The 18,733-nt window shown below is 46.5% G+C and overlaps 1 protein-coding gene and 2 long non-coding RNA genes across 3 annotated transcripts; 2 read left to right on the top strand and 1 right to left on the bottom strand.

The window, feature by feature from the left end:
- The first annotated feature begins 13,496 nt into the window (after window positions 1–13,496).
- On the top strand, window positions 13,497–16,730 carry LOC127036977 (zinc finger and SCAN domain-containing protein 29-like). The gene is made up of 2 exons (XM_050928266.1): window positions 13,497–14,060; window positions 16,091–16,730. The coding sequence occupies exons 1-2, from the start codon at window positions 13,538–13,540 to the stop codon at window positions 16,660–16,662; spliced, it is 1,095 nt and encodes a 364-aa protein (XP_050784223.1). The 5' UTR covers window positions 13,497–13,537; the 3' UTR covers window positions 16,663–16,730.
- On the top strand, window positions 14,315–15,221 carry LOC127037105 (uncharacterized). Its single transcript, XR_007770277.1, has 3 exons — window positions 14,315–14,359; window positions 14,514–14,566; window positions 14,927–15,221. It is a non-coding gene; the product is annotated as an uncharacterized LOC127037105 (long non-coding RNA).
- On the bottom strand, window positions 14,550–14,990 carry LOC127037112 (uncharacterized). Its single transcript, XR_007770280.1, has 3 exons — window positions 14,916–14,990; window positions 14,654–14,761; window positions 14,550–14,607 (listed from the first exon to the last, which is right to left on the bottom strand). It is a non-coding gene; the product is annotated as an uncharacterized LOC127037112 (long non-coding RNA).
- Window positions 16,731–18,733: the final 2,003 nt, after the last annotated feature.

The following is an 18,733-nucleotide window of genomic DNA, read 5'->3' as shown; positions in this document are numbered from 1 at the left end:
GAAAGTGTTACATGATATTTACAGTTAGAGTAAAGCTGACCTAAAATTCAGAGACTAAAAATCATCTATGTTCATGCAAATCTGAAAGGAATAAATGCTATTGAGTCAAACTTATGATTATTTAAGTGTTTCAAATGTCTCTCAAGATAATTCGGATTTACATGTATTCTCTATTCTTAGTCTAGGGAGTAATACATTCGTAGATAATAAGGCCAGAAGGGACCATTGTGATCATCTAATCTGGCCTCCTGTACAACACAGGCCATAGAAGTTCCCCAAAGTAATTCCTAGAGCAGTTCTTCTAGAAAAACATCTAAACTTGATTTAAAAATTGTTAGTGATGGTGAATCCACCACAGCCCTTGGTAAATTATTCCAATAGTTAATTACTCCCAGTGTTAAATACAATTATGCATCATTTCCAGTTTGAATTTTCTAGCTTCAATTTCCAGCCGTTGGATTGGGTTATGCTTTTCTTTGTTAGATTGAAAAGGCTGTTCTTAAACATTTGTTTCCCATGTGCATACTTACAGAATTCATCAAGTCACCCCATAATCTTCTGATTGTTATGTTAAATAGATTGAGCTCTTTGATTTTTCTCTCTGAACCCTCTCCAACTTATCAACATCCTTCTTAAATAGTGGGCATCAGCACTGGACACAGTATTCCAGCAGCAGTCAAACCAGCATCAAATACACAGGTAAAATAATCTCTCTCTGCTGCTTGAGATTCCCCTGTTTATGCAACCCAGGATAGCATTAGCTCTTTTGGCCACAGCGTCACATTCAGAGCTCATGTTCAGCTGATTACCTACCACAACCCCCACATTTTTTTCAGAATCTTTGCTTCCCGTGATAGCGTCCCCCATCCTGTAAGTGTGACCTACATTGTTTGTTCTTGGATATATACATCTATATTTAGCCATATTCAAACAAATACTGTTTGAGTCCATCAGTTTAACAAGCAATCCAGATCACTCTGACCTCTCCTTTTCATTATTTACTATTCCCTCAATTTTTGTGTCATCTGCAAACTTTACCAGTGATGATTTTATCTTTTCTTCTATGTCTAATAAAAATAGCAGAGGGCCAAGAACCAATTCCTGAGGGACCCCACTGGAAACAGACCTGCTTGACGGCAATTCTGTGTTTACAATTACATCTTGAGACCTATCAGTTAGCCAGTTTTTAATATATATAGTGTGAGTTATGTTCATTTTATATCATTCTAGTTTTTTAATCAAAATGTCATGCAATACCAAGACAAACGCTTTCCAGAAGTCTAAGTATATTACTTCAACACTATTACCTTTAATCAACCAAACTTGTAATCTCATCAGAAAAAGGATATCAAGTTAGTTTGACAGAATCTATTTTCTATAAACCCATGTTGATTTGCATTAATTTCATTACCCTCCTTTAGTTCTTTATTAATCGAGTCCCATATCAGTCACTCCATTATCTTGTCTGAGATTGATGCCAGGCTGACATCCCGTTTACCCTTTTTAAAAACGGGTACATTCGCTTTCTTGCAGTCTTCTGGAACTTCCCCAGTGCTCCAAGATTTATTGAAAATCAACATTAATAGTCCAGTGAACTCCTGAGCCAGCTTTTTAAAAACTCTTTGATGTAAGTTATCTGGATTTGCTGATTTTAAGATGTCTAACTTTTGGAGTCTCTGTTTAACATCCCCCAGAACTACTAGTGGAATGGAAAAAATGTTATCATCACCATATGAAGAGACTATATCATCTGTTTTTTCTCCAAATACAGAACAGAAATATTTATTGAACATTTCTACCTTTTCTGCATTATTACTGATATTTCTCCCATTTCCACCTAGTAATGGACCAATGCCATTGTCAGGATTCTTTTTGTTCTCGTTATATTTTAAAAACTCCTTATTGTGCTTAAATAGCCATCAATTTCTCCTTCTCAGTGAATACCATGTCATGTTTATTATCTGCAATGACAATTGTAAATATTTTAATGATTACCACAGTAAATGTCTAACTTTGGGTAACTAGATATTCTACCCATTTGCTCATAGTGATGTACCTTAAGTGGTCTGCGCTTTTTTCTCAGGTTACCAGCCTCAGGCATGAAGGTACAGGGCAGAGGTAGGAAGTATATTTTTATTTTGTTTTTTGAAAATTCTCTAGCCATCCTGCTCAAGATAATCTCCCCACTCTCACTTTTATTGGTTACTATGCTCCTAGACTATATTTAATAACTATTGTGGAGGTTTATTTTAATTGCTCCCATCTCTGTACCCATTGTGTTGGGCTGATTTCTTTAGAATAATAGAATATCAAGGTTGGAAGGGACCTCAGGAGGTCATCTAGTCCAACCCCCTGCTCAAAGCAGGACTAATCCCCAACTAAATCATCCCAGCCAGGGCTTTGTCAAGCCGGGCCTTAAAAACCTCTAAGGATGGTGTCATAATATATTCCCAGATTTGGACCTTAGCGTCCAAAATATGGGTGTTAGCATGAAAACCTCCAAGTTTAGTTACCAGCTTGGACCTGGTAAAGCTGCCACCACCCAAAAAATTAGAGTGTTTTGGGGCACTCTGGTCCCCCCAGCAACCTTCCCTGGGGACCCCAAGACCCAAATTCCTTGAGTCTTACAACAAAGGGGAATAAACCATTTCCCCTCCCCCTTCTCCCTTCCAGGTGTTCCCACCCTGGGTTCCTGGAGAGATACAGAGAAGCAAGCTCCGTGAATCTAAATAGAGGGATTCCACCCTCCCTATTTCCAGTCCTGGAAATAGAAGTACCGAGAGAGAGCCAAGCTCACCCCTCCATCCCCCTCCTTCACCCAGAGGGAATGCAAAGTCAGACTAGTAAATCTAACACACACAGATTTCCCCCTGACTTCTTCCTCCCACCAATTCCCTGGTGAGCTACAGACTCAATTCCCTGGAGTTCCCCACTAAAGAAAAACTCCAACAGGTCTTAAAAAGAAAGCTTTATATAAAAAGGAAGAAAAAGTACATAAAAATAGTCTCTCTGTATTAAGGTGACAAATACAGGGTCAATTGCTTAAAAGAAATATGAATAAACAGCCTTATTTAAAAAGAACACAATTCAAAACACTCCAGCAACTACACACATGTAAATACAAAAAAAAAAACATATAAACCACTATCCTTTCTGTACTTACAACTGGGAAACAGAAGATTAGAAAGCAGGAGACAGAAAAATCCTTCCCATAGCCGAGAGGGACAGACACAAGACAAAGAACAAAGAACTCACACACAAACTTCCCTCCACCCAGATTTGAAAAAGTCTTGTTTCCTGATTGGTCCTCTGGTCAGGTGTTTCAGGTTACTCCTTTCCAGGTAAAAGAACATTAACCCTTAGCTATCTGTTTATGACAGATGGAGATTCCTCCACTTTCCTAGGTAACCCATTCCAGTGCTTCACCACTCTCCTAGTGAAAAAGTTTCTCCTAATATCCAACCTAAACCTCCCTCACTGCAACCTGAGACCATTACTCCTTGTTGTGTCATCCAGTACCACTGAGAACAGTCTAGAGCCATCCTCTTTGGAACCCCCTTTCAAGTAGTTGAAAGCAGCTATCAAATCCCCCCTCATTCTTCTCTTCTGCAGACTAAATAATCCCAGTTCCCTCAGCCTCTCTTCATAGGTCATGTGCTCCAGCCCCCTAATCATTTTTGTTGCTCTTCACTGGACTCTTTCCAATTTTTCCACATCCTCCTTGTAGTGTGGGACCCAAAACTGGACACAGTACTCCAGATGAGGCCTGACCAATGTTGAATAGAGGGCAATGATCACATCCCTCAATCTGCTGGCAATGCCCCTACTTATACAGCCCAAAATGCCTTTAGCGTTCTTGGTAACAAGGGCACACTGTCGACTCATATCCAGGTTCTCGTCCGCTATAACCACTAGGTCCTTTTCTGCAGAACTGCTGCCTAGCGATTTGGTCCCTAGTCTGTAGCAGTGCATGTGATTCTTCCATCCTAAGCGCAGGACTCTGCACTTGTCCTTGCTGAACCTCATCGGATTTCTTTTGGCTCAGTGCTCTAATGTGTCTAGGTTCCTCTGTATTCTATCTACCACTCCTCCCAGTTTAGTGTCATCTGCACACTTGCTGAGAGTGCAGCCCACACCATCCTCCAGATCATGAATAAAGATATTGAACAAAAACAGCCCCAGGACTGACACTTGGGGCACTCCGCTTGATACTGGCTGCCAACTAGACATGGAGCCATTGATCACTACCTATTGAGCCCGAGGATCTAACCAGCTTTCTATCTACCTTATAGTCCATTCATCCAGCCAATACTTCTTTAACTTCCTAGCAAGAATACTGTGGGAGACCGCATCAAAAGCTTTGCTAAAGTCAAGGAATAACACGTCCACTGCTTTCCCCTCATCCACAGAACCGGTTATCTCATAGAAGGCTATTAGGTTAATCAGGCATGACTTGCCCTTGGTGAATCCATGCTGACTGTTCGTGATCACTTTCCTCTCCTCTAAGTGCTTCAGAATTGATTCCTTGAGGACCTGCTCCATGATTTTTCCAGGGACTGAGGTGACTGGCCTGTAGTTCCCTGGATCCTCGTCCTTCTTTAAAGATGGGCACTACTTTAGTCTTTTTCCAGTCATCTGGGACCTCCCCCAATCGCCATGAGTTTTCAAAGATAATGGCCAGTGGCTCTACAATCACATCTGCCAACTCCTTTAGCACCCTCAGATGCAGCGTATCCAGCCCCACGGACTTCTGCTCGTCCAGCTTTTTAAATAGTCCTGAACCACTTCTTTCTCCACAGAGGGCTGGTCACCTCCTCCCCATGCTCTGCTGCCTAGTGCAGTAGTCTGGGAGCTGACTTTGTTTGTGAAGACAGAGGCATAAAAAGCACTGAGTACATGAGCGTTTTCCACATCCTCTGTCACTAGGTTGCCTCCCTCGTTCAGTAAGGGGCCCACACTTTCCTTGACTTTCTTCTTGTTGCTAACATACCTGAAGAAACCCTTCTTGTTACTCTTAACATCTCTTGCTAGCTGCAACTCCAAGTGTGATTTGGCCTTCCTGATTTCACTCCTGCATGCCTGAGCAATATTTGTATACTCCTCCCTGGTCATTTGTCCGATCTTCCACTTCTCGTAAGCTTCTTTTTTGTGTTTAAGCTAGGCAAGGATTTCATTGTTATTTGAATTGTTCATTGAATTGATTGCCATTAGTCTCACTTTTCCACTGTCATGCTCATTTATCTGTTGCCATTAAACCATGGCTGCTTTTAACTGAGCTCTTCTTCATGTCATCTTTCTGCACTTCCACCTGTTAGTACATTGCCTTCCTCACATGCAGCTCTCTTCTGGACCTCAAAGCCATCTTCCTCACTGGAACCTTCCCTTCCTTTGTTCCATCTGCCCTTACCTTCTACCCTCTATATACACACAAGGTCTACCTCTAGCTCACACCTCCACCACACCCTTCATCCCCACTCCTTGCACTCATGTTCTCTTTTAATATCTTCCTGCTCTTAGTAGCCCCTGACCTTTGCCCCAACCTTGCCATTATCATATGTGCAACATCCTCCCCACTCCCAACCCCTGCCTCCCAGCTCCATGACCAGTAAGGTAAGGCTGAGAGCTTCTTAATAAGGCTTTGATTTGTAAGCCCTTTAACACTGATTAACCCTTAACCAGGAGGCGGGGCCACTCAGGGAGAACAGTAATTTGAAAAGCCAGCTGCTAAGCGACCAGAGGAGCTAGCAAACAGGAGCAGCTAAGAGAGTTTTGCAAGGGAGTGGGAGAGCTAGATACATCTAATTAACAGTCTGTAAATTTAGGGAAATAAACACCACTCCCCCTGAACAAACAAAACAGAGAAACAAAACCCAACAAAAAAGCTGCAGGAGTAAAAAGATTGCAGGCAGAAGTCCAGCAACAGAGTGAGGACTATCCAGTTTATTACACTGAATGCTACATGTATGATTATCTGCCTTATGGGCAAGTGTCATACATGTGCATTTGTGCAAGGAGGTCATGGTCCTCAGAGACTAAGTACAGGCTGTGGAGACCAGAGTGGCTGAACTGGAGGACCTAAGGGAGACAGAGAAGTGTATAGATGAGACTTTCCAGGACACAGTAGCGTGGTCCCACCCCCAATCTGATACCCTCTCTGCTGTTGAGGAGGATAAAAATCTTGGGGAAGGAGAACATCAGAGTGGAGTGGAGGGAAATGATCCCATAGTTGGGACCATCCCTCCAGATGATGTCACGGTATCCTCTTACACTGAGGATACTTCTCCAAGGGAGGGAACCCTCGTCACTAGGAAGAGACAGTTAATGGTAAGGGGGGATTTGATCATTATAAATATAGATAGCTAGGTTTGTGATGACTGGGTGAACCGCATAATTAATTGCCTGGCAGATACAAAGGTTGCAGATCTCTTGAGACATCTAGGCAGGTTTTTGAGTGGTGCTGGGGAGGAGCTGATGGTTGTAGTACATATAGATACCAATGAAATAGAGAAAGGTAGGAGAAAGGTCCTGGAGGCCAAATTTAGGCTGCCAGGTAAGAAAGTGAAATCCAGGACCGTCATTGTGGCATTGTCTGAAATGCTTCCAGTTCCACGGGCAGAGCCATTTAGACAGGCAGAACTGCAGGGTCTCAATGCATGGATGAGACAATGGTGTAGGGAGGAGGAGTTTAGATTTATTAGGAACAGGGGAAGTTTAATGGAAGCAGGAGCCTATATAGGAAGGAAGGGGTCCATCTAAACTAAAATGGAACCAGATTTCTGGCATATAAAATGTAAAAGGTTGTAGAGGAGTTTTTAAACTAAGGGCTTGGGGAAAACCAACAGGTGAGGAGGATCTATTAATGGGGATTCTCTATATCCTAGAAAGAAGGAGAGGATGGAAGATGATCAAGTACAGGTAAGAACTGATGAGAAACAGTCAAATGAAAAAGAGTCCCATTCAGTTACATCACATAATGTGAAGTGACAAATTTTGTTTCTCTGTACAAATGCTAGAAATTGAAATACTAAGACAGATGAATTTGAGTGCCTGGTATTAAATGAGGATACTGATATAATAGGCATTACAGAAATGTGGCGGAATGGTGATTATGGGACTTGATAATACCAGGGTACAAAATATATAGGAACGACAGAGTAGATTATGCTGGTTGAGTGAGTGGCACTATATGTGGAAGAAAGCATAGAGTCAACTGTAGTAAAAATCTTAAATCAATCAAAGGCTATGGCTACACTAGTGAGCATACAGTGGTGCAGCTCTCTAATGTAGCTGCTGTAAGCTGAAAGGAATGAACTCTCCTATCGGCTTAATTAATTCACCCCCAATGAGCAGCAGTAGCTATGTCGGCGCAAGAAGCTCTCCCATCAACATAGTGCTGTCCATACCAGTGCTTAGGTTGGTGTAACTTATGTCACTTGAGGGTGACTTATTCACACCCCTGAGCGACATAAGTTATACCAACATAAGTGGTAGTGCAGACATTGCTAAAGTGTACCATAGAATATCTATGGATAGGAATTCCATGCTTGAATAAGGATATAGGAGTAGATATATACTACTGACCATCTGACCAGGATGGTGACTGTGAATACTCTGAGAGATGAGACAGGTTATAAAATAGAAAACTCAATAATAATGAGGGATTTCAACTATCCCCATATTGGCTGGGTACATGTAACCTCAGGACAGGATGCAGACAGAGTTTCTTGACACCATAAGTGACTGCATCTTGGAGAAGCTAGTCCTGGAATCCACAAGAGGAGAGGCAATTCTTGTTTTAGTCCTAAGTGGAGCACAGGTTCTGGTCCAAGAGGTGTATAGAGTTGAACGGCTTGGTAATAGCAACCATAATACAATTACATTTAAAATCCTGGAGGGAAGGGACAACAAAGAAGCCCACGGCAGTAGCATTACTGTTTAGTTGGGATACCTGTTGTGCATGGTTGCAACACTCACACTTAGGAAATTACACTCTATATTTATGATAGTTTTATTAATACTGGTAGCAAATTCACAAACACTCCAACCCAGCAAGGTAGGGAGATATAATACAGAATGAGCTAAGCATCCATATACTTACACCATCCCTTGCAAAATACCCTGAAGTGTTAGTTAACATCTTTCCCCTCACCAGTCATCATCCTGTCATTACCTGAGGCATGCTAGCCAAGATACAACTTTTATAATGTGTTATACTGACACCACTATGCTTAATGCATATTTAGTAGGGGTTTCAGCCCTTTTCCCTGATTTGTAGTTCCTCATCCTACTAATGTTGGGATGCCCTTCTCCCATAGGTTATTAATCCTTTTCCTCAAGATTATTAGCATAGACGTCAATTAGTTACCATGACATTCTTGTGGTCAGACATCTGCTGATGTCCCTAACTTAAAATATCCCAAGCTGGTATAAACTAGTATTTTGTGGTTACTTGTCAGCAGTTTATTCATTACAGCGTTCTATTTTGTGATACCTTATGATCTAGTGTTACTGTTGGGTAGCTGCCTATACTTAAGGCTTTCTGGGGCTTATGCCTGAAGTAGTTCAACTAAGCTATTGTCTTACAGGCCTTGAGGCTTGTAGACTCATTGCATTATTGCCTTAATTTATACCTATGCCTCACGTCGTAAATACCTGTACCTATAAGCTACAAGCCTAAGGAACTCATGAAAGGATCTCTATGTGTGAGAATTTTGTCTTCCTTCTGTAGTTTATTTTCCGCTACCTACTTGCCCATTGTGAGAGGAAGGTTGGTCCAATGGTTAGGTAACTAGCTGGCAATTTGGCAGATCCGTGTTCTACCTAGGCCCTGTGGGATTTTAGACAAGTCATGTTGTCTCTGCCCAGTTCCCCATCTCTAAAATAAGGATAATACCATATAGGATAGAATAGAGCTGATTTTTCCCCCCATCTTGTTGCAGATGGTCAGGCTGGTCACCAGAAACTGAGACCGCTTGGCCTACAGCTGGGTGCACCCTGTGACACTTGCCCAGCACATGGAGCTGCACATCCCATGTGTAGTTTTCCATGTGCGCAAGAAGGTAAAAAAACACCTTTGTACTCTGCCTTTCTCTCTGAGCTTGTGGCTGCACTTATTCACATCTCTTCATCCTTGCACACCCCGTTGATGGCCCCATGAAGTCATGAGACCTCCTCATCGATCTCCTTTTGGTGCTGGCCAGGGTGGGTATCCAGCAGTCCAGGAAAAGGAAGCTCGATGTGTGGCATACTTCCATTCTCTCATTATTTCACAAGTTCAAGCTGAGTTCATTTATGCAGTGACCACTGATTCCCAGAATTCCTTCACAGAGCTTTAGGAACTGTCTGGAGTTCTCTGCTCAGCACCACCATCTAGTACCCGTCCCTGTTTTTTCATTTGTTGTCCCAAGAAATCACTTTTGTCCTGTTTCTGTGACTCCTCCCTCAGAACACAGGGTGGGCCTGAGCCTCCTGTACCCTAGACTCAGACAGCCTAGGAGAGTCTGGCTGTCATTGTTTCAAGCATGAACTACTGTTGATGTGTCTCTTATCACTTTTGCATTGCAGTACCATTCTTCCATTCCTCAATCCTTACTAAAGTGTTGCCTTGCTACAAAAAACTGGTAACATGTCTGAGACAAGGAGAAACACTCTCAGTTCCATAGAATTTATTTTGTTCCTGTGCCTCTTGAACCTCCTTAAGTGCATAAATTGTAATTGTTTTGCCTCTGGAATGATATCCTACAGGATTAAAGGGAGAAATGGAAGAATTGAAGGCAACAATGTCTTGTGCTAGCAGATGCTTCAAAAATTTATTTATTAGTAGTATCATCATAGCCTTGGTCATATACCTGGACCCCATACTGCATAGGCACTGCATAAATAAAATTAAAATATGGCCTTTGCCCCCAAAGAGTTTACAATTCAAGTTTAAGACAAGAGACAACAGATGGATACAGACAGACCAGCAGGGTAGTATAAAGAAACCATGAGATGCTATTAGTCAGCATGATGGGTAGAGGTTTAGTGTACCAGCAGCCTAACCACTGTCAGGTTTTTTGTAGGTGTCACAGCAAAAGAGAAGGGATTGAAGGAGGACAATGAGAGAGCTTTGCTGATATTTATGTGGAGCTCCTTCTAAGCATGAGGGAGCAGCAAGGAAGAAAGCACAACAATACTTGTTTGAAAATTTAACAAGAGGGTGATGTAGGCTAACATCCTGACAGGGCCGGCTTTAGGAAGCACGGGGCCCAATTTGAACAGTTTTGATGGGGCCCCGGCAGGATCACTAAAAAAGAAATGTAAAAAAAACACATGGGGTTTGTACTCACCAGGCAGTGCTCTGAGTCTTCGATGGCACTTCGGCGGCACTCGCTCCAGGTCTTTGGCAGCACTGAAGGACCTGCCGCCGAAGTGCCGCCGAAGACCCAGAGCGAGTGAAGGACCCACCACCGAAGTGCCACTGAAGACCCGGAGCACCGCCACGTGAGTAAAAATTAAAAAGGCGCCTCTAGCCAAGGAAGGGATTCTCTTAGGCGTGGGACCTGATTCGGGGGAATTGGTGGAATAGGCCTAAAGCCGGCCCTGCATCCTGAGCTGATCAGAGGTGGGATCCAGGTTTTGGATAGTGAATGAGAGATGATGGGTAGGGTGGAGGTACATATGGAAGGGCCTTGAAAGTAGACGCAAGCAGCTTATATTGATGCAGTAGAGAAGGGGAAGCCAGTGGAGGGGTGCAAAGAGAGGAATGAAAAAATGACAGGAAAATTATTGTTGCAGCAGCATTCTGAATGGATAGGAGTGGGGCAAGATTGCATTTGGCAAGACCAGAGAAAAGGCTGTTGCAGTGAGATATACAATGATGAGAGCCAGGACTAGAGTTTTAGCTATGGGGATGGATCGGAAAAGCCATATCTCTAAGATCATTTCTGCATAATCTCTCTAAGATTTAGACATAGCATATGTGAGGATCTAGAAAAAGGTCTGAGTCAAGGATGACACCCAGATTACAGGCCTGAGTGACAGGCAGGATGGTGGTGATGTTCACAGTGATCAAGAAAGGAGGTAGCAGGGAGGGCTTATGAGCAAAGATTAAGTTAGAATTCCTAGGATACTTAGCATTGTGTTTCATAATTTCCTACCCATTATGCAAATTTTTTTTCAGTAGATAGAAATAGAACTTAGAACTCTGTCTGCTAACACAGCACTGGGTGAATTTCAAATGTTATCTGTTTGCAGTTCAGCTATCTTGGCCCTTTTTTCTCTCTTTCTGAGAAATCTCATTGTAAACTTGCCAATATATCAGTAAAAGTAAAGAAAAATATTTCAGCAAAAGAAATATTTTTGGAGGAAAATATCATCCACTGGAAATTTTGGATCACAGAAAAATCAGCAGTCTAAGGAACCCATGGATGGGCTTCATTGTGTGAGGATCTTGCCTGCTTTCTGTAGATACTCTTCTGCTCCATGCTTATCCATTGATAATCTGGTGAAGCTGGACCAGTGGTTAGATCACTAGTGTGGTACTTAGGAGAGCTAGGTTCCATTCCTGGCTCTGTCCCAGACTTCCTGTGTGATCTCAAGCAAGTCACTTAGTCTCTGCATCTCAGTTTCTCATCTATAAAATGGGGATAATACCAACTTCACCCAAGCAGTATTGTGAGAATAAACACTTTCAAGATTGTGAGGTGCTCAGCTGGGGCCAATGTTAGATAGAACAGAGTGGATTTATCAAACAAACTAACCCTATTTGTCCTGAAGATGGTGAACCAGTTTATATAGTTTTCTGTATCAACTTATTTAATTTTCATTTTAAGAACATAAAACAAAGTTAAAGTTAGGCAAGCCCCTTAAAATGAGGTTATACATGGACAGAAAACTATTATAAACGGGAAGGGTTATAAGTGGAGCTGGTTGAAATTTTGTCACCGCTAAAGGTTTTTTTTTAAACAAAAACCACTCCTTTTCTCCACAGGGGAAAGGTGAAGGGGAAACTGGAGTAGGGTGGCCTGGGTGTTGGGGACGGGGAGGCAGGCAGCAGCATGCTGGATTGAATGGGTTAGTGGGGCTGACAGGCTCCCTACCTGGTGTGGGAGGGAGTTCGGGCAGGGAGAGGAGGGTTCTGGGTGGCACTTACCTGAGGGAGCCCCTGGAAACTGCAATATCCCCCTCACTCAGTTCCTAGGTGGAGGTGTAGCCGCCTCTGCCTGCAGGTACCACCCCTGCAGCTCCCACTGGCTGCAAATCCCAGCCAATGGGAGCTGCGAAGCCAGAACTCTGAGAGGAAGCAGGATGAAGAACTGCTTGGCCATACCTCCGCCTAGCAGCTGAGCGAGGGGGATATCACCACTTCCAGAGAGCCCTCGAAGAAAGTGCTACCCACAGCCCACTTCACCCCATCCTGTGCCCCAACCCCCTGCCCCCTCTCACACCCAAACTCTGCTGCTGCTGGGGGGATGAGGGCAGTGGCCCAAGACTGCCCCAGCAGCAGCCAGTGTGACTATATAGTGATGAGTGCCTTCTTTACTTACAGTAAAATCGTGATCCCATTGAAGTTAAGGAGAGTTTTGCCCTTATGAATTTGAGTGGGAAGTGCAGGACTCAATACTTTGCCAGATCAGCCTTTTAGGCCCTGAACCAGCAAAACACTTAGGTATGTGCTTAACTTTAAACATGTAAAATAATGCCATTGACTTCAATGCTTAAACTGAAGTACATGCTGAAGGGTTTTGATCTATCAGGGATGTGGCTGCCAGGTTATCCCCGCCAAAGGAGGCTGGGAACTAGAGGTGTGGAGTAAGGAGCAGGGCTTCTACCCCTAAAACAATCTACCTCTGTTGATGGACATGACGTGAGACATTTGTCTTCATGTGCTCAGGGTTAAACCGACTGTCAAATTTGGGGTTGATTTTGCCTTGGGTGATTTACACCTTCCTCTGGAGCATTCAGTGAGGATCAGCCAATAAGACCACTTAACAGCCACTGCAGGGGGTGTGTATGGATAGGTCTTATTTAGTCTTTTCATCCAACAGATTTCAAATTCATAATAATAATGACAATAATTCAAGCAGTTCTGTCATTTAATTAACCCTAAATAGAAACTTAGTGTAAAAACCCATGCCCCACCAAGCCTTAGACATTGAACGAAGGCCTTGTCTACACCACAAAGTTGCAGCGCTGGTGAGGGGGTTACAGCGCTGCAACTTAAGAGGTGTACAAACCTGCAGGGCATTACCAGCGCTGCAACTCCCTGTTTGCAGAGCTGGCCGTACACCCGGTCGAACCTCGGGTGTAGAGGATCCAGCGCTGGATCACCAGCGCTGGTCATCAGGTGTAGATACTCACCAGCGTTTTTGTTGACCTCCGTGGAATAAGCAGGTATCCCAGCATACCTGAGGAAGCCTCTCTGGTAATCAAGCAAACTCCACTGCCCTGTGCTCACCTGACCCCTCCTTTAAATGCCCCGGGAAATTTAAAAATCCCCTTCCTGTTTGCTCAGCCAGGTGTGGAGTGCAATTAATCTATCAATCACTCAGCGACCATGCCTCCACGCACCAAACGAGCCCCAGCATGGACCAATGCAGAGCTGCAGGACCTCATTAGTGTGTGGGGAGAAGAGGCTGTGCAAACACAGCTGCACTCCAGAAGGAGAAATTATGATACTTATGGTCAGATATCGCAGTCCTTGATGAGAAGGGGCCATGAACGGGACGCCTTGCAGTGCAGGGTAAAAATTAAGCAGCTGAGGAGTGCGTACTGCAAAGCCCGTGAGGGAAATCGCCGCTCAGGAGCTGCCCCCACAACCTGCAGGTTTTACAAGGAGCTGGATGCCATACTTGGGTGTGACCCCACCGCGAGTCCTAGGAGCACGATGGAGAGTTCAGAGCAGGGAGAAGTGGGGGATGGTGTAGAGGACGGAGACAGTGAGGCTACTGGCGTGGAGGGAGACACCCCGGAGTCCCAGGACACATGCAGCCAGGATCTCTTCTCCAGCCCGGAGGAGGCTAGCCAGTCGCAGCAGCTGGAAGCTTACGGTGAGGAGGAAGCTGAGGATCGTGCTCGTGGTAAGTAGATTTCAATGTTTTGGGAGAGGAGGATTTTGGTTATGGCTGCCTGCATGCATGCCTAAACGTGGAATAGCCCATTGATTTGATCTATCCTTCCCCGCGGTTTGCTCTGGTGTCCCCCGAACCCCCTCTCCAAGCAGCTATCCTTCCCCGCGGTTTGCTCTGGTTTTCCGCACCCCCCCCTCCAAGCAGGCATCCAGCCCCGCGGTGTGCTGCCGTGTTCCCCAGCCACCCTCCAAGCAGGCATCCAGCCCCGCGGTTTGCTCTGGTGTCCCCCGAACCCCCTCTCCAAGCAGGTATCCTTCCCCGCGGTTTGCTCTGGTGATCCCCCACTCCCCCTCCAAGCAGGCATCCAGCCCCGCAGTGTGCTGCCGTGTTCCCCAGCCACCCTCCAAGCAGGCATCCAGCCCCGCGGTGTGCTGCCGTGTTCCCCAGCCACCCTCCAAGCAGGTATCCTTCCCCGCGGTTTGCTCTGGTGTCCCCCGAACCCCCTCTCCAAGCAGGTATCCTTCCCCGCGGTTTGCTCTGGTTTTCCCCACCCCCCCTCCAAGCAGGCATCCAGCCCCACGGTGTGCTGCCGTGTTCCCCACCCCCCCCTCCAAGCAGGCATCCAGCCCCGCGGTGTGCTGCCGTGTTCCCCAGCCACCCTCCAAGCAGGCATCCAGCCCCGCGGTTTGCTCTGGTGTCCCCCGAACCCCCTCTCCAAGCAGGTATCCTTCCCCGCGGTTTGCTCTGGTGATCCCCACTCCCCCTCCAAGCAGGCATCCAGCCCCGCAGTGTGCTGCCGTGTTCCCCAGCCACCCTCCAAGCAGGCATCCAGCCCCGCGGTGTGCTGCCATGTTCCCCAGCCACCCTCCAAGCAGGTATCCTTCCCCGCGGTTTGCTCTGGTGTCCCCCGAACCCCCTCTCCAAGCAGGTATCCTTCCCCGCGGTTTGCTCTGGTTTTCCCCACCCCCCCTCCAAGCAGGCATCCAGCCCCACGGTGTGCTGCCGTGTTCCCCACCCCCCCTCCAAGCAGGCATCCAGCCCCGCGGTGTGCTGCCGTGTTCCCCACCCCCCCTCCAAGCAGGTATCCTTCCCCGCGGTTTGCTCTGGTGTCCCCCGAACCCCCTCTCCAAGCAGGTATCCTTCCCCGCGGTTTGCTCTGGTTTTCCCCCCCCACCCAAGCAGGCATCCAGCCCCGCGGTGTGCTGCCGTGTTCCCCCCCCTTTCCCAAGCAGGCATCCAGCCCCGCGGTGTGCTGCCGTGTTCCCCAGCCACCCTCCAAGCAGGCATCCAGCCCCGCGGTTTGCTCTGGTGTCCCCCGAACCCCCCCTCCAAGCAGGTATCCTTCCCCGCGGTTTGCTCTGGTTTTCCCCCCCCACCCAAGCAGGCATCCAGCCCCGCGGTGTGCTGCCGTGTTCCCCCCCCTTTCCCAAGCAGGCATCCAGCCCCGCGGTGTGCTGCCGTGTTCCCCAGCCACCCTCCAAGCAGGCATCCAGCCCCGCGGTTTGCTCTGGTGTCCCCCGAACCCCCCCTCCAAGCAGGTATCCTTCCCCGCGGTTTGCTCTGGTGTTCCCCCCCCCCCCCCCAAGCAGGCATCGAGCCCCGCGGTGTGCTGCTGTGTTCCCCAGCCACCCTCCCAGCACGGAGGCAGCCACATGGTGTGCAGGCATCCAGCACCACATTTCCACCCCCCCCCCCCAGTATCAGGACGGGTTGAAAGCGGACCAAAAAAAACCCCAACCCCCCAAGCACGTAGCTCACCACCTTCCTGTTCACTACTGTCCCTTCTTCAGGACACCAGCTACCCCCTGTACCCACTGCTGATAAACCCCAGTGACACAGTGGTCAATTCCCACTCCCAAGGGGTAATTTTTGCTAAAAACACTCACCCCATTGCTCGCCATGACTTAGCTTGCTTGCCCTCTCTGTGTTATGTGAGGTATGTGAGAAGGATGCTACCTAAGTCTCAAAAGTCCTTCAAAATTTGATAATAAACAATGATGCCTCTGTGTATTACATGTTTCTATCTCTCTGTTTTCTAGGGACCTTGACTACTGCAGCTGTATCACCGCCCTCACGTAGGTTGCAGAACTTGAGACGCAATCCTAGGAAATCAAAAGAGGAATTGATCAAGTCTGTTCTGAGCCACTACAACAGGGAAAGTAGGAAGACAGAGGAATGGAGAAGCAGTGTACAGGAGTGGAGAAAGACTGTACATGAATGGAGGCAAACAGAAAGCAGGAGAAAGGAATTGTGTAGGCAAACAGAAAGCAGGAGAAAGGAATTGTCTGCAAAAAAAACAACAAAGCAGATGATAAGCCTCCTGTCTCGCCAAACTGAGTCTTTCGAGTCTCTTGTAGCCATGCAGACAAATATGTACCGTGCTAACCCACAGCCCTCCCAAAGCCCTCTTTCTTGTCACCCTGTATATTCACAAAACAACTTTCTCCAGCAGCCAGTTCCTTATTATCCCCAGCTGCCCCCAACACCTATAAGATCACCTACTAGCCCTGATAACTATAATTCTTACCCTGTTCACTCCACCCCCATCATTCTGCAGCATAGTAATGCTGAAGTGCAACAGACAGTGAATATTGATCAAAATAGGACATAGTAAAACCTGTAAATGTACTGTCAACCACCCCTACCCCCTTGCATGTTTTGTACTGTATGTTGAATAAAGTTTTTCTATTTCTTTCACTACGTTTTATTGCTGCTGGAAGTGGTAAATAATACACAATGAGGTAGAGCAAAGCACATCAAATGCATCAAACATTACTGCTGGCTCTCAGCATCAAATTGCTCCCTTAAAGCATCCCTAATCCTTGAAGCCCTTTCCTGGGCCTCCCTATTAGCCCTGCTCTCTGGCTGAGCAAACTCATTCTCCAGGCATCTAACCTCGGAGGTCCATTCCTCACTGAATCTTTCACCCTTCCCTTCACAAATATTATGGATGGTGCGGCACGCGGATATAACAGCGCTGATGCTGCTTTCCATCAAATCTAGCTTCCCATAAAGACACCTCCAGCGAGCTTTCAAACGGCCAAAAGCACACTCCACAGTCATTCTGCACCAGCTCAGCCTGTAGTTGAACCGGTCCTTGCTCCTGTCAAGCTTCCCTGTATATGGTTTCATGAGCCATGGCATTAAGGGGTAAGCGGGGTCTCCAAGGATCACAGTGGGCATTTCCACGTCCCCTACTGTGATCTTGCGGTCTGGGAAAAAAGTCCCGGCCCTCAGCATCCTGAACAGGGCACTGTTCCGAAATATGCGTGCATCGTGCACCTTTCCAGGCCATCCTGAGTAAATGTCAGTGAAACGCCCACGGTGATCCACAAGCGCTTGCAGAACCACGGAGAAATAACCCTTGCGATTAACATACTCTGATGCCAGGTGGGGTGGTGACAGAATAGGAATATGAGTCCCATCTATTGCCCCTCCACAGTTAGGGAACCCCATTTCCACAAAGCCAACTACAATGTCCTGCACGTTCCCAAGACACACGGTTCTTCTTAGCAGGGTGCGATTAATGGCCCTGCAAACTTGCATCAGCACCATTCCAATGGTAGACTTCCCCACTCCAAACTGGTTCGCCACCGATCTGAAGCAGTCTGGAGTTGCCAGCTTCCAGATTGCAATAGCCACCCGTTTCTCCACAGGCAGAGCAGCTCTAAATCTCGTGTCCCTGCGCCACAGGGTAGGGGCGAGCTCAGCACACAGTGCCATGAAAGTGGCTTTTCTCATCCGAAAGTTCTGCAGCCACTGCTCGTCATCCCAGGATTGCAGGACGATTTGATCCCACCACTGAGTGCTGGTTTCCTGAGCCCAAACGCGCCGGTCCAGGGAGCTGAGCACGTCTGTTACTGCCACAAGCAATGTACTGTCTTCACAGTGAGGCGATTCAATATCATCGTCTGACTCACTGTCACTCTCACTATCACTCACTTTTTGCAGGTGAAGGAATAGCTCCACTGCCAAGCGCGATGTGCTGGCAACATTCATCAATAAGGTCGTCAGTTGCTGAGGATCCATTTTTAAAAAAATTCGCAGAAAAAGCGCTGTACAGTCACAATGCTGCCACACTGCTCCGCATGTGTAACAAAGCACCGCTGGGCGTTGGAACAGGAACAGGAAGCGGAAAGACAATCACACTTCCTTCCCCTTCCCACAAGCCACAGCGCCGATATGGGACGAGGTGCTCTGTGGGATAGCCGCCCACAATGCACCACTCCCAACAGCGCTGCAGCGTGGCCACATCTAACATCACTTGCAGCGCTGGTTGCTGTAAGTGTGGCCACTCTGCAGTGCTGGCCCTATACAGCTGTACTAATACAGCTGTAACAACCAGCGCTGCAAAATTGCAGATGTAGACATACCCTCAGACTCTTGACCCTGAAGCATTCTGGCTCATTTACGTTTTCAGGAGAAAAGACAGGGCAAGTGAGTGTTATAAAGAGTGCTTGTGGGTGGCAAATCACTCTCTTCTGTAATGAAAGTTTCAAGTTAATCCTCCCAAACGAGAGCCCTTCACACCACCTCTCTGTAATAAATCTGTCACCACTTCACCGTCATTCTGCCTTGTCATTTTCTCCTCCGGTGCCCGTTTATTCTCTGGAGCATTACAGGAGGTTGCCTCACCTTCACTGAAGAAATCTTTCTGGAAATATCCAATTCTGTGAGGTGCT

The sequence above is a fragment of the Gopherus flavomarginatus genome, chromosome 1 (assembly GCF_025201925.1).
Source record: "Gopherus flavomarginatus isolate rGopFla2 chromosome 1, rGopFla2.mat.asm, whole genome shotgun sequence".
NCBI classification, from domain to species: Eukaryota; Metazoa; Chordata; order Testudines; family Testudinidae; genus Gopherus; species Gopherus flavomarginatus.
The sequence above is the reverse complement of the archived record's forward strand: the minus strand, read 5'-3'. Positions and strand labels throughout refer to the sequence as shown.